The 14,895-nt window shown below is 55.0% G+C and overlaps 1 protein-coding gene across 12 annotated transcripts in view; it reads right to left on the bottom strand.

The window, feature by feature from the left end:
* The window catches only part of RARB (retinoic acid receptor beta), a 747,871-nt gene that overhangs the window by 16,975 nt on the left and 716,001 nt on the right, over positions 1-14,895 (bottom strand). For all 12 annotated transcript variants that reach the window (XR_008298027.1, XM_053221534.1, XM_027040933.2 and 9 more), the window contains one exon: positions 11,405-11,565. Coding sequence is in view for 11 of the 12 variants with exons in the window: in XM_053221534.1 (XP_053077509.1) it covers positions 11,405-11,565 (161 nt within the window). In the remaining variant the exon portion in view is untranslated. The remainder of the gene's footprint in view (positions 1-11,404; positions 11,566-14,895) is intronic.

The following is a 14,895-nucleotide window of genomic DNA, read 5'->3' as shown; positions in this document are numbered from 1 at the left end:
TAACGAAAACACGGCTGCTACGCTTTTGTTGGTGGCAGTTCTTCCCGCCCCCCCCCCCCGAGAACATTAACATATTCACAGGCCAAAGAACATATTCGTAACTGACTTCTGGATAACATAGAACGGGGAGACAGCGTGATGAGGGCTGGGAGTTGAAGTAAGATAGGCTGGGGAGCGATCACAGCGTTCGTTACTCGAGTCTCTCCAACGTCCGCATTGCGTCCGCAGGTTTTCGTAATAAAGAGGTAAGAAAGGGACGGTGTGAATTAAAACAAAATGCTACACTGACAACAGCAGAGCACAGACTCTCTAGCGGACGTCAGTGCTGTGACGGTCACAGGCACGCTCCCCCGGGCGCCCCGGGTCCCACCGCCAGGCTGGGCTCTCGGGACACGCTCGCTCGGTGCTAGGACACAGCTCCCTGAGGGGAGCCCCAGGAGGGCACAGCTGCTCCTTCTGGGAGGGACCGGCCTTCTCACCCCCCCAGCAGCTTTCATTCTGGACCCCGAGGCCCAGGTTCCTGGGGGAGCCGCCGAAGAAATCAGGGGGAAGCCCTCCTCTCATCCCCCTACGGGAAGATTAGATTTCAGTCCGACTCCGGGCACCTACTGGCCGGATTCCTCCATCTATTCGAATACTCCTTCCTTCACTCACGCATTCGACTTCCTCTCTTGCTCCCACCCTCTGTTCCACCAATGCTTCCTGATCCACCTTCAGGCCGCCAGGGGCCGGGGTGGGCACTGCTGAGCACACCCGACGTGCACCCTCCCCTGGTGAGCTGACAGCGGGGCAGGGAAAGCGCCCGGTGCTCTGGGGACGTGCCACACGGCAGGAGCCATCCAGGCAGGCCCCGGGCTCCGGAACCTCGCCCAACCCCACGGTCACCGGCCAAGGAGGGGCTGGCTGTTCTCCGAGTCATCCTGAGACAGGGAAAGCCCTTTCAGAGAGGAGAGCTAACTTGTCCACGAGGGGCCGGAAGTGGCTCCCAGGTCTACCTGATCCCCGACAGGCGAGCCCTCCGGAAGCGACGCCTCAGTCTTCCCGGGGGTAAGGAGGGACAGCCTCCCTCCAAGGCTGCAGGGAGACGCACAGGGTCCCGGGGGCGCAGGCGGTGCCTGGCGTGTCCCGGGGGGTTTGGTCAGCGTTGGACCCCTTTCCTCAGCAGTGCCAACTGCCAACGGCACTGCCGGAGGGTTCAGACAGCGGCAATGACCGTCTTCTCCTCTGTCCTCTGGAGCAGAGGTGGCATGGCCAGCCAAGTCCCCGTACTGGTTCCCACTCCATGGCCCGTTACGAGCCTCAACCTGGCTTTCCTCGTTTAGCCAGTAAGGAGGATGCTCGGAGGACACACAGGAAACAGAACGCCACTAAGGATTTGCCGGAAATTACTGAAGGTCTCAGCTTCTGCTTAGGACCGCACTGACACACACCCAAGAAAGCGGTTGGCTGGTTTTCTTCTACTTTTCCTTCTCTAATCTCCAGAGCAGAATCTCCTGCCTGGATCACTGCAACAGCCTCCTCCCTGGCTTCCCTCATTCCACGCTGGCTGCCTTATAGTCTATTCTGATCAAAGGAACGAAAGGGATCCCTTGAAAACAAAAGTCAAAGCAAGTCAACGTACTACTCCGAACCTCCACTGCTTTCTCGTTTCATCCCAAGAGCCAAAGTCATGTCACTGGCCTGCAAGGCCTCCCCAGATCCGGGCCCTGCTCTCCGACCTCCCGTCCTCCCACTATTCTTCAGCTCACTCCACCCAGCCTCACGGGTCTCTTGCTTGCCCTGAACAGGCGGGCATATGCCTGCCTCTGGGTCTTTGCACTGGGTGTTCCATCCCCCCGGACTGCTGTTCCCTCAGCTACCCACATGATGCACTCCCTCCTTCCTCCAAGTATTTGATCAAACATGTCACTCTCTCTTGAGCCCCACTCTGGCCTCCTCTACTGAAAACTACAGGACCCCCCCACCTGGCACCCCGTGCCCCCCACCTTGCTCGAAGTTTACTGTGCTTGTCCCCTGACACACTGGCCTTCACTTACCTACGCGGGGTCTCCCTGTCCCATTTCACGCTGCTTTGTCCTCAGTGTCTACAGCACTGCCCGGTACACGGCAGACAGAGGCTCAGTAAGGCTCAGTAAGCACGCGTTAAATGAACCAGCGAGGAATGAAGTTTCCCTAAATCCTTGCTAGTTTCAGGTCTCGGGAAGACCAGAATTCTGAGGATGGGGGTCTCCGGGCGGGGGTCTAGGCCTGGTCACGAGGCCGCCGCTGCCTCCGGACGCCGAACTGAACCACCCCGATGGACGGGGAGGCCCCCTGGGCCTGGTGTTCAGGCCTTGGACAAATGTCAACAGTTCAGAGAAGGGTGCCGTGCACCCCAATCTTGGGTTCCTCACCTCTGTGAAAATCAGCCCAGAGCGTCAGCAAAGCGAGCTTTCGTTTTTAATGCTGGGGGTGGGGGTGGGGACGCCTCAGAAGGCCTCCAAAAGGTGGCCGCCAACGTTACCTTCCACAACACCCCCCGGCAGAAAGTGGGCGCGCATCCTCCAGATTGATTTCATTCCTTCCTCAAGGACCTTGGTGGAGCACAGTACACTCAGGGGAACACAAGAGCAAGACGTGAGGCCATTCGGGCTGTAATTAAATTTAATAGGCAGTTTATCCCGTTTGTAGGAAGATGACACGGAAGAGAGGGACAGAGAGGCGAGCTTGCGGCGGGCGATCATTTGACAACAGAGTATCCATCTGGAAAAAAAGCCATTGCCCCGACCCAGCGAGTGTGAACGCAGCCTTCATCAGCATCATATGAGCTTACTTCACCACACTCTGGGCTGAGGGAGAGAAGCCTGTCGTACCTTCTATTAAAAATAATGCACCGCCGTCTTAATGGCATGTAAATCTAACTCACTATTATGCAAACTGAAGGGAAGAGGCAGTTAATAAAACACAAAATAACCTGGTGTTTTATTATACTGGTTGCTCGATTCATAGGCATGAGGTTTAAAATGGCTTATATATTATCTGCCAGCTGCAGCAAATGGAGAGCCCTGCTTGTTTGAGTCGGTAAGGAAGGCGGTTACGGGGAGCACGGAGGGAAGTGTGGGTTTTCCGCGGCACTTCCGAAACGGGGGGGGGGCGGGGGGGGGAGAAGGAGAGAGTGAGAAGCTGGGGTGGTGGGGGAGGCCCTTGCTAACAGCTAAGGAGAAGCTCAGCCAAGAGCAAGGGGGGAAGGCAGGCCTTCCTCCAACTCTCGCCCCCCGACCCCCATGTCCCCCCTCTCCCTCCCCTACTCCTCCTCAGTGGGGGGAAGCCCGTCTCCAGGTGGGAGCCCCAGCCTGCCTTCCCAGAATGCTGTGCGGCCGGGACCCTACGGAGGGGCCACCCTAGGGCCATCTTTAGCAGCAGCAAAGCCCAACCCCGCCATGAAATCCAATTATACGGCCATTTTTGTCACGCAGAGGGATCCCTGTCCCGATTGCCGCTGCTTGCAGAAAGAGACCCATGAACGGGGACGGAATCACCAGTGACTTAAAGTCCTGTTTGTGGCAGCTCTCGGATACTGAGGCGGCTCAGACAGGCTGCGTGTTGCTCCTTTTTTAGCCAAGGAGGAGATGCAAACTCTTCCAAATAATAAACAGGTAAGTCTCCCAGGGAACGCTGGGCACGTCTGCTAGGGTGCCCGCCCCCCCCCCCCCCATCCCTTTCCCTAGGCCTGAATCTGCCCGTCGACCACAGGACAGGCTGATGCCCAAGCTGTATTTGCAGGACGCTCCTGTCTTCCACACGCCAGGGCACATGGCCCGATGTCCCACCCAACAGCCCCCAGAGGGAGGCGCGGTTCCCAGAGCTTCACAACCAGCTCCCTCTCCTCCTCCCCGCACCCTCATCCGGTGGGAGCTGTTCTTGTCCCATGTGGCCGGGGTGGAGGCCCAGAGAAGTCAAGTCACTTGTGCAAGGCGCCCAGCCATCAGGCGGAGGGCACAGGGGCCTCACGAGGCGGTGCTGGCAGTCCCTGCCGTCACGCCACTTCGCCCACCCCCTCGCTCCGGGGTCACCTCGTATCTGCTCCTGGCCTGACCTTGCCGTCTTCTAGGGACTGCTACTGCACTTGCCATGTCCCTCCTGGCTGGAGGTGCTGGATGCTCCCAGCGGGTGGCTGAAAGATCCGTGGCCTCATTATGAGGACAGCACTCTGTGCCAGGCCAGCATCTCTCTGTGGTCAGCAAACACGCATCTAGGCGCTAGGACGACACGGCCTTAGGAATGTACCAGCTGGGGGGTGTCCGTCAGTGGGAGGAGGGAGGCACAGAGGCCCTCAGCACACATTTCGCATTCTCCTTAGACCCGGACGCTTCCAACAGGTGGGGAGAGGCAGCTTGGCAGCCATCCAGCCACCAGGCGAGGGAGCAGCCCCTGGGTAGCCAGGGCTCTGAGTAACGGGCCGTGGGCAGTAACAAGGGTCTCGAACCCAGGACCTCCCCAAGAGTTTCTTGGAAGTCTGCCTAGAAGCAAGCATGATATCCCTGAAGGTAATGTTTTAGGGGTGTTCCTGCACCCTCCCTGCCTAAGATTCTGGGACCAACACATGAGGTGCCCCTGGACGGCTGCAGCCCCTTCACGGCTGGTGATCTTAGAGATTCGGGGGGGACCGTGGCGGAGTGTCGGGGTGTAGCCTTTGGAATATACCAGAGTATGAATCAGTGTTCCAGAGGACGTCCAGGAGATGCTAGATTTTGGGGTGGTCTCAGCTACTCTGAAAGGCCACTCATGGCTTCTGGAACTCCGGGCACACATCTGAGAATGAACCAAAGCTCTGCCTTGCTTACCTGCCAAAGCGTTCCGGCCAGGCACAGAACAGCCAGGGCTCACCCTCTTGGCTTGCTTCTCCTGTCTAGAAACCCCACTGGGCTCTCTGTTGCCAATGCTCACATCACATACCTTATTCCAGCTCACAAAGGCCCCCGCCAGCTAGCCCTGACCGCTCTCCTTCGGCTCTGCATCCAGTCCTCTCTTTGCCAAACGCCTGGCCCTGCTCATGCTATTCCCTTGACCGGAAATGTCTTTTCCTTTCCCCACCGCGCGGTAAGATCCAGGGAAATGTAGCACAGTGCCTAGAGGGCATTTTTCATTAAAAGCCAAAGACTCGTGACGTGTACTGCCAGAGGTTTCTAAAAGCTCACAAAACATGTGACAACATTTGATTTTCAGCCAGACTTCACAGAAGAGCAGAACGCACGGAAGGGTGAATGTCCAGGCGCTCCAATTCCGCACTCCGCAGGTGTTTTGGGTTGAATTGTGTCCCCCTCCCCGCAAAGATTATGTTGAGGTCCTAACACCAGTAACTTCAGAACGTGACCTTATTTGGAAATGGGGTCTCCACGCAGGTTATCAACTTAAAAATGAGGTCACTGGGTCAGACTCAATCTAGTCTGACCAGTGATAATGGGAAATGCGGACAGAGATAGATGTGCACGGACGTGAAGACAGAGGATTGGAGTAATGCTTCTACAAGCCGAGGAGTGCCAAGGATTGCCCTCAACAGCAGAAGCTGTAAGAGGCAAGGAAGGATTCTTCCCTAGAGCCGCCAGAGAGAGCATGGCCCTTCTGACATCTTAATATTGGACTTCCAGCTTCCAGAGCTGTGAGACAATAAATTTCTGTTGGCTTAAGCCACCCAGTTTGTGGTACTTTGTAATGGAGGCCCTAGGAGACGAATACAGTAGGGATACAGTCAATGTGTGTCAGAAAATGAAAGCACGGTGTACGTGATACAGACAGGGCAGGTATGTTTACTGGCAGAAAACAGGCTCACAAAAGATAAGAGCTCGTTCAAGGTCAGACAACTGGGAGGTGGCAGAGTGGAGATTAGAACTCGGGCCTCGAGATGCCCCCATCTCCCCCCACTGCCCCCACCATGCATCTCTCTTGGTGGTGGGGGGGGGGAGGCTGATCTCCTGAGCGTCAGGTCCTGCTTCTTGGGCTGATCCCAGGGTTAGTTTTCTAGAATGAAGGCCAAGTCTGCAAATGGCCGGAACCGCTTACAATACCCTTCCTTTTCTAAAGCACTCGTTTCCTGGGGAGTCTTTTGGAGCTTTGTTTAATGTTTCGGTTAGTGGCCACTTTTCTGAGTCGATTAAGGGCTCCTTAGATCTCCACAGCTCAACCTCACGAGCCCCGCGGAGGGCAGCTTATTTCCACATGGCGTTCATCACCCGATCCAGAGGAGACATGCCCATTTCGCACCTCTCTCCGCCAGAACCTGCACTGGGTGCTCTGGAGCAGCTGTTTCACTAGCCTTCCCAGCAATCCCGTGAGGCGGGCACCGTGCAAATCCAATTCTGCAGAGGAGGGGGCCGAGGCTCCTCTGGTGGATCATGCACAGGCAAGACCGTAGGTCTACGAAGCCCAAAAACCCAAATGACACAGTTGCTGGAGTTGGACCTATGGAAACAGAGGGAATCTCCTCAGAGCTAGGATGCTTCCTCTGGTTTGCTTCTTCATTCTGTTTTGGAGACTCCTCTATAAATAGCCCTGCCCTGTTTTCCACCTTTCCCTTGGGATCCCCCTCTCGCTCCTCCTGGTTTTTGGAGGGGTGGTCACTGGTTAGGAATCTTCCCAAGGAGACTAGTTCTGAAGCTTGGAGGTCAGAGCCCTGCCCGGGCCGGGTGTGGAGGGCGGGGTGGGGGGACATATGTTCCTGCCTCCCCACCCATTTCCGCTGCCTCCTTGGGCCTGACCATTTGTCCCAAATCTACCCTAATTCGAGAAGAAAAAGGAACTACTCTTTCAAAGGTCTGTCGGTGGGTGGCTAGCTGCCTTTTTAATTCCTCTCTGCCCACTTATTCCAAAGGCATCTGACAGGGATGCCAGGCTAGTGAAGATGGCAGGAAGTTTCCTCGCAGTGGAAGCAACTGCCTGTCTAAAAAAAGCTCTTTATAAAAAAAAAAAAAAAGCTCAACTCGGAACTAAGAGCTTGCTGAGAATGTGTTATGGCTGCTGTTATTTATTTATATCCCCACCTACTTCCAGAAAGGATCTGAAGCTGCTTACAATAAAAACTGAGCTAGATCTGTGTACAGAGTAGAAATAAAGAGAAAAGCCAGATGAGAGGCTGTATCCGAGCAGACTTGATTCCACAAATGGGCAGCGTGCTTCTGGAAGGAGGTCGGCTGCCCTACGTGTGGTTAAGTTCCCTCGGAGAGGGAAAACAGGTGTATTTCCACTTTCCCTGTTGGATCCAAAAGAGGTGTAGAAAGTCCCCACAAAGTGCTTAGGATGATGGGAACGGACGGTGTCTCACCAAAGAGAGACGGATGGGGAGGGGTCCTGGAGGCCGTCAGGGAAGCCCCCTGCCTTGGGCCTTTCAAAAGCGGACCCCGAGACTAGGATCTGAACGCAAGCAGCTTACTGGGAAAAGGTCTCAGGAAGCACTGGGGGGGGGGGGGGGTGAGGGGAAAGAGGTCCAGGAAGACCATCCCTGTGGGCACGTGGGCTCCTCTTGCTGGGAAGCCCTGGGAAATGGTTTAGAGAATACCTAAGGGGTCTCCTCCCCAGGGGCAAGGAAGCTACGGCTTCACCCACCAGCTTCTACTTGTTCTTGGGTGGGGCATTAGTGCCCCACGTGAGCCAAGCAGCTCCGGCAGCCAGAGCAAGCCTTCAGGGAGGGTCACGCTTGCAGTGTGAGCCCTGGGACAGGGCTGGGGCCCTGCCAGCCCTTGCTGCGCTCTCTGGGAAGGCTGGGCAGGCAGCCTCACTAGCCTGGACACAGGGAGAACCAGACCTGTGGTGTAAAGAGAATCCAAAAGGAGAGGCTACCGGGTTTGGAGGGAGGCCCGGGGGAAGGGAAGGTTGTAGAGGCCGAGGCCGACCAGAATCCTGGGCTGGCTTTTGGGGTGGGAAGGAGCTATGCCGACTCTCAGAGGGAGGTCTGTCCTGAAGGAGCATTTTGGTCCCAGGCCCTTTAGGAAGCCAGGCCACACCAGGGCATGTGTTCTAGGCAGAGGCAATGCTACACCTTGTGTTTGCCCAGCCTTCCCCGAGAGTAGAGTGGACGCCATTTCATCGGGTTACCAGGTGAGTCAGGGCCTGGGGGACGGCCTAGACCACACTAAGGGATCCCGCCTGGGCCAGAAGGGAGAGACCCCTAATATCGTAGCAAATGATCCCGGATATTGTCAGAAAATGTCTCTCACCTCATGACCTGGCTCCAACGTCTCCACTTCCAGAAAGCCCTCCCTACTTTGACTGTTCTCTTTTACTCTGTCTTTTCCGGAGTTCGCGGTGTATTTATTCCTTGAGAACAGGTACCCCCTCTCACCTAGATGCCCAGTGGTTCCTCCTTCCATTCTACCTTGCCATCCGCCCTCTTCATATATCCTGTGTATGGCATGGTTAAAAGGGCTGTCCCTGGACTCAGGCTGTTCACAGTCAAGTCCCACTTATTGGCCATGAGACCCGGGGGGAAGTAAATTAGCTTTCTCATCTCAGTTTACTCATCTGCAATATGGAAGCAAACATACCCACTTCACAATGTCCCCATAATGAGTCAAAGATTTAATATTTATTTACCATGGTCCCTGGTACATAGTAAATGCTCAATAAATATTAGCCGTAGTAATAATGGCGATAACAATAAAGGCTCCTGATGACAAATGTCTATTCTTTTCCATTATTTACAAACTAAAATACAAATTCCTGAGCGTTCAAGGTTCTGCAAGGCTATTTCTTTCTCACTTCCCGGTCACTCCCAATTTAGTCTTGCCCTTCCCCTCACCTCCTTCTGTCCTTTCCCTGGGCCCATCCTCAGTTGATTTCCTGGCTGCTGAGGTCAGGATGCGTGCACCTTGATACTAAGCCCCAGACAGTGCCTGGAAGTATTTCTAAAAGGAATAGGTGATACTCTCCTTGGCACCGGTAATGAATCACCTTGCTTCTCCGTAGTGCCAGAAACACCTGGCATGGGACCAGGTGCCCGGAGCATCAGTTCACACACAGCGAATGGATACGTAGTGGCTGTGGCTTCTGCCACATCACTGCTTTTTTACGGGTCCTATTGCTGAAGCTTTTCAGGAATTACTGAATTTTTCTAACCATTTTATATCATCCCCATTCCACAGAAGGGAAAAATGAGGCCGAGAGAAGTTAATAACTTGCACATAGTCGCATGGCCGATCGGTGGCTGAGCAGGAGTGAAGCCACGTTCATCTGGTTCGAGCGTCCTTGCTCTTGATGAGTCACCCTGTGCCACCTCTTCGTCCACGGGCCTACTTTGCCTCTCGGTTTATTTTTTTTTTCAACGTTTATTTATTTTTGGGACAGAGAGAGACAGAGCATGAACAGGGGAGGGGCAGAGAGAGAGGGAGACACAGAATCGGAAACAGGCTCCAGGCTCTGAGCCATCAGCCCAGAGCCCGACGCGGGGCTCGAACTCACGGACCGCGAGATGGTGACCTGAGCTGAAGTCGGCCACTTAACCGACTGCGCCACCCAGGCGCCCCTGCCTCTCGGTTTAAAAGAAAAGCTCCTTTATGGCGTCCAGCCTTGTCCTGCACTGGGTCTGCTCTGGGCTAGGATGCCATTCCCCAAGCTCGGTGGGGGCCTGTCCGCTGAATCAGGCCCTTCCCTGGGCCCGGGAGGGCAGGTCAACGGCTTTACGCATCCGTGGGTGAAGCACACCAAACGTCTCTCCTCCTTGACACCAAGGGCCTGGGTGGGCCCCCGAGTCCTCCTGGGTCTTGCTACTCAGAGTCTGGCTCACGGCCTCTGCCAGGCAGAGTGTGGTCTGCAGCCGCGCCTGAAACGCCCCCGCGGCCCCCATCGCGACGCTGAACCTGTTGGATCGGAACCTGCCCGTCAGCAAGACAGCCAGGTGCCTCAGAAGTGAGCACGCTGAGGTCTGGGGAGCACCGCTCTGGGTCCGTCCGGCGCCCCCTGAGCCAGACTTCGGTGTGGCCCGGCCGAACTGTGGCCACCCGCCGGCCAGCCGCGCGCGTGCCCGAGAAGCCGCCCGACGCGTTCTCGGACTGATCTCATGGCAAACCCTCTGCGCCTGCTTCCGGTTACCATTCCCGTTTTACAGGAAAAGCGGTGACGGCACCCTCAAAGGCACGCCCGCAAACTCCCCAAAGCGGCTTCGCAGCCCCTGCGCTCACTGTTCCTGGTCTTTCTGCATCACCGTTTCCTCTTTACGTTCGGGACCTTTCACGCTCTTCTCTTCCCGGCGTGCCAGTCACCCAACCGGCAAAGGCTATAACTGGGTTTAAAAAAGTTTCTTTGAATGTTTCTTGATTTTTCAGGTGGGCGGAGAGGCAGAGAGAGAGGAAAAGAGAGAATCCCAAGCAGACTCCACACTGTCAGCACCGAGCCCGATGTGGGGCTCGAACTCACAACCGTGAGATCATGACCTGAACCAGAATCCAAAGTCGGCCTCTTCCCCGACTGGGCCGCCCAGGTGCCGCAGATAATTGGATTTCTAAAAGATACATTTACCAGCATCTTAGGCAAGCAACGTAAGCTAGTTAAGGAGGCCAGAACAGCATTCTAGTTATATTCATTCATTCGTTCACTCATTCACTCAACAACTTACTGAGTGCCTATTACGTGCCATGCACTGGGAATTGGTCTCAGTGAACATAATACATGCAAAAACCAGCTTTAAAAAATGGAAGTAGCTCATGGGTCTTCAGTGACATATCCCAGACCCGTCAATATACGTCACCCACCCTTGATCCCACATCCTGCCCCTCCTGCCTTGTCCTCATGTCTACGCGCAGTGAGAGCCATTTCTGGCACAGCTCTGGGAGCGCAGCGGGTGCTCCCGCCTCCCCGGGGAGGAGTCACGCCTGTGCTTTCCCCAGCCCTGGCTTAGGGGGCTGACACCCTCTCTCAAGCCAGACCGCGGCCCAGGGGAGGGCCCCATAACGTTGGTTGGACTTCACAGCTGGAGGTAGGTTTTTAAAAGACGGCCCCGTGTCCCCTCTATGTGCCCCCCCCCCCCCCGGGCTCTGTACAGGCGTCTGTCATGACGGCTGCAACACCTCACCGGTTTCCCTTGTCTCCTTCACCAGGCTGTGTGTCCCCTCGAGGAGCGACCTTATCTTGGTCATTCATGTCGCCAGTGCCTTGCACACGGCCTGCACACAGTAAGTGCTCAGTCTGTGTTTCCTGGGCGCACGCATGCTTGTGGGACTGGATGGGAGGAAACACCCAGCCTTCTCAGTGACTGTGCCAAGGCCACCACACGAAGGGAGGCGGCCACTGCGTAGCCCCACGCCGTCCACCTACATGGTCTGGGCTGAATCTGGGTGGACGTGCCCTCCAGGGCAAGGGGAGAGGGAAGGAGGGAGCCAACACGCATGCAAGGGCCTGCACCTACCCTCCCAGCAGCCTCGGGCGAAGCGTCTCTTACCGTGGTGTATTTACCCAGCTGGCAGAGTGACGGGAAGGTTTCCTGGTGAGCTTTTCGGATCTTCTCTGTGAGATCGTCCAGCTCAGCCGTCATCTCATAGCTTTCCGTGCATTCCTGCTTCGAAGGCTCCTTCTTTTTCTTGTTCCTATCATTCCTGACAGCTGGAAATGAGAGAGAAGGCAAACCAGGGGTCATTAACGGCCGGGCCTGTGCTGCAAGCTTCCATCTCCCGACGCTGCCTGGACTCACTTGACACTTGGAACAGGAACAGTGGGAAAAGGTGCCATGAACACATCTCCCAAGAAGAGAGGCTTGGCGGCCAGAAGGGCCAGGCAGAGAGGAAGGTTTGTCTGCGTGCGCACCTGCCAAGTAATTCTTAAAGAGTTACTTTAAGGGTCGCCCAAAAGGCTGAGAGCCTCAGTTTGTTTGGACAGAACTTTCTATGTGGACCAGTCCTCAAAAGATGGATTTTTCCAACTGCCTCCCCATTCCCTCCCACCCAGTTCCAGAGGCTCCGAGGGAACCACTCAGGCCCGGGAGGCACGTTGCTGAACAAAAAGCCTTGTTGCATCATGATTCGTGATTCCTAGCCAAGCCTTCTGGTTTGTTTTTGTTGTTGTTATTGTCTTTTAGTTTCCTGAATGAACGGACCCTTTTGAAGAGATTCATCTCAAAGGTGATGGGATGGTGATTTTTGTCCCTTCGTGCTTTTCTGCTTCCTAGACTTCTGGTATTCATCTCATAATCTTGTATGATTATTTGCAAATACTGTATTAACGTATTACACACTGTATACACCATATATAACATTTAAATAAAATGTTTATGATCACTTATTGTTAAAAAAAGTTATTTTAAAACAATAATCTATGCGTTGTGGGCCCCTGGCCTGAAAAACGATTGGTCCCCTCATTTGCTTATTCATCTACAGCCGCTCCACTCTACACCTTGTCTGGCCCACTGACCCCTCGGCAGGTGCGGTCTTTGCCTCAGCACTTTCGCAGCTGAGCGTGACGCCAGGATGAGTCGAGTCCCAGGACCCGGGGCTGTGGAAACCCACGCTTCCCCTCGCAGCACAGAGCTCTCAGATGACTTCAAACCCGAGGGTCACGCAAAGCTCTGGCCTCGGGCTAGGATCTCCCGGCGAAGGGAACCGCAACCCAGGGAGGCCAACAGGTGAAACCAGACCGCGCAAGCCCCTCCGGGGCGTCCCCATTCCCCGGGGACCTGGGGGTGGCCAGGCTGGACACCACCTGGCCGTGTATGCCACCGCCATGACCTGCGAATCTGTGCTGCAAAATGACCCAGGTCATAATCCGATCTGCCCTAAGAGGATTTGGCTTGTGTTGCCTCCCTGAGAGCACCCGGGGTGATCTGAGAACTGGCAGCTCCCTGGGTCTACACGGTGAGGATCCCGAGGCCCCATATGGGGCAGACTGAAATGAAGGCCTGGGGAGCCGGGGAGCGCAGCAAGGCGGAAGGAAACAGATGGGGATGGGGAGGGAGTGCGTGAACAGTACTGAAGGATCCCAGTGTCTGTATAAGTCACTTACTCCTGACCTGGAGGGAGGGCAGCCGGGGCGAATATTCACATTTCTCGAGCATCTTAAGCATTGTACTGGGAGCCGTGTCCGCAGCATCTCACTTAATCCCCTGATCGGGGAGGTGATTTTAAACTCATCTTACAGATGAAGAAACTGAGTGTCAGAGAGACTGAAGAATGTTTACACAGTTGACAAGTTCTCTCTTCGCTTGGACTCACTCGCTCTTAAGGGAGCGGACACGTTTGAGGAGAAAACAATACCTCTCCAGAGGATTTTCCTCCCCCAGGACTCTGAAATGACACTGTTCTTTGGCTCAGCACATTTCCAGATTAAGGTGAGTGGTAACGACAGTGTGAAGTAACTCAGCCTCAAATGTATTACTTTTCCGTGTAGACTGGCCAAGTGCCCAGACCATTCCTAGCAGGTGTGGGACGCAGGGGGAGGAGGACAGCATATGGTTTAAAGCAGTTAGAAAGCAAAGGATACGGTCAGCAAAGGAGGGACCTTGAGGAAGGGGGTAGCGCACGGCAGCCGAGACGCCCCCACGACGCTCCTCAAGGACGGAGTCTGGGTCTGCGAGGGGAGGCTGGGGCCTGACGCCTTGTGTGTGAGCACCACGGGCTCTCCATGCAGGTGAGCGGGCTTTCCTGACCCCTGCCCGTGACCCTCGTCATTTGCTAACACAGGAGCCCTACGTGAGCAGTGAGGGTCCTTCCAAAACAGAGCTCTAAGGAAGCAGTCTGGCAGTCCCTGGAGAAGCTAAAGAGTTGCCACACGATCCAGCAATCCCATTCCTGGGTCCACCCAAGGGAACAGAAAATAAGCGTTCATGCAAAACCTGTACACCAGTGTTCACAGCAGCCCTTCCCGTAAACAGCCCCGCGGTGGAAACAACCCACGTGTCCATCACCTGACGAATGGATAAACGGCCGTGGCGCATCCACACGGCGGAATATCTTTGGCCACGAAGGAGTGAAGTACAGACCCACGTTACAACGTGGATGAACCCTGACAACGTTATGCTCCACGAAAGAAGCCAGTCACAGAAGGCCGCGTGTTGTGTGGTTCTATTTATACGAGACGTACAGAGAAAGCAAACCGGTAGGCAGGAGGCAGATCAGTGGTTGCCGAGGGCTGGGGCTCATGGAAGATCAGCACTGACTGCTAACGGGATTTTCTTTTTAGGGATATGTGAATGTTCTGGAATTAGGTAGTGGGAATGGCTGTACAACCTTGTGAATATACTACAGACCACTGAACCGCATACTTTAAAATGATGAATGCTACGCTCTGTGAATTATACCTTAAAATAGGGAAAAAAAAAACCCCAGCCCCCTGAGGGAGGCCACAAGTCACTGAACACCACGAACTGCTGTGACTAGAATCAGAAGCCAAGATGGCGACCTGTGACCACCCAACAGAGCAGTGACGGTAATGCCACTTTTTGATTGCTTAGCAAGGGCGAGCCACCGCCTTAAGCAATTCAAGAATTCTAGTTCACTGAATTCCACCGTGAACCGGGTGAGGTAGGCATTAAAATTCCATTTCTACACTCTCAGAAGCTTGAGGCCCAAGATCACCCTCTTTGACAGTAGTCAAGCCAAGATTTCAGTGGAATATACACAAAAGCAGACAGAGGAACCACACACACCTAATTACCCATGATCACATCCCCAGGCGAGTCTGCAGGACCTTGAGAAGGATCTGCGCTTCTCAGCATTCTGCTTCACCGTCCCCCATCCACCCACAGCCCCCTGGACCATCACCTGGAAAACTCATGCGAGGAAAACCAGCCCTGGAGGTTACCTGGGAGGTGGGGGGGGGGGCACTCCGTGAGCTGCCCCCACGGATCATCTGTACCAAGCCCGAAAGTGAGAGGTGAGGTCAGGTGGGAAGGGGACCCTGGTGAGCTGTAACAGGGCACCGAGTGGGGGCACTCAGTTGGGT

This window comes from Acinonyx jubatus, chromosome C2, assembly GCF_027475565.1.
Source record: "Acinonyx jubatus isolate Ajub_Pintada_27869175 chromosome C2, VMU_Ajub_asm_v1.0, whole genome shotgun sequence".
Lineage (NCBI taxonomy): Eukaryota > Metazoa > Chordata > Mammalia > Carnivora > Felidae > Acinonyx > Acinonyx jubatus.
The sequence above is the reverse complement of the archived record's forward strand: the minus strand, read 5'-3'. Positions and strand labels throughout refer to the sequence as shown.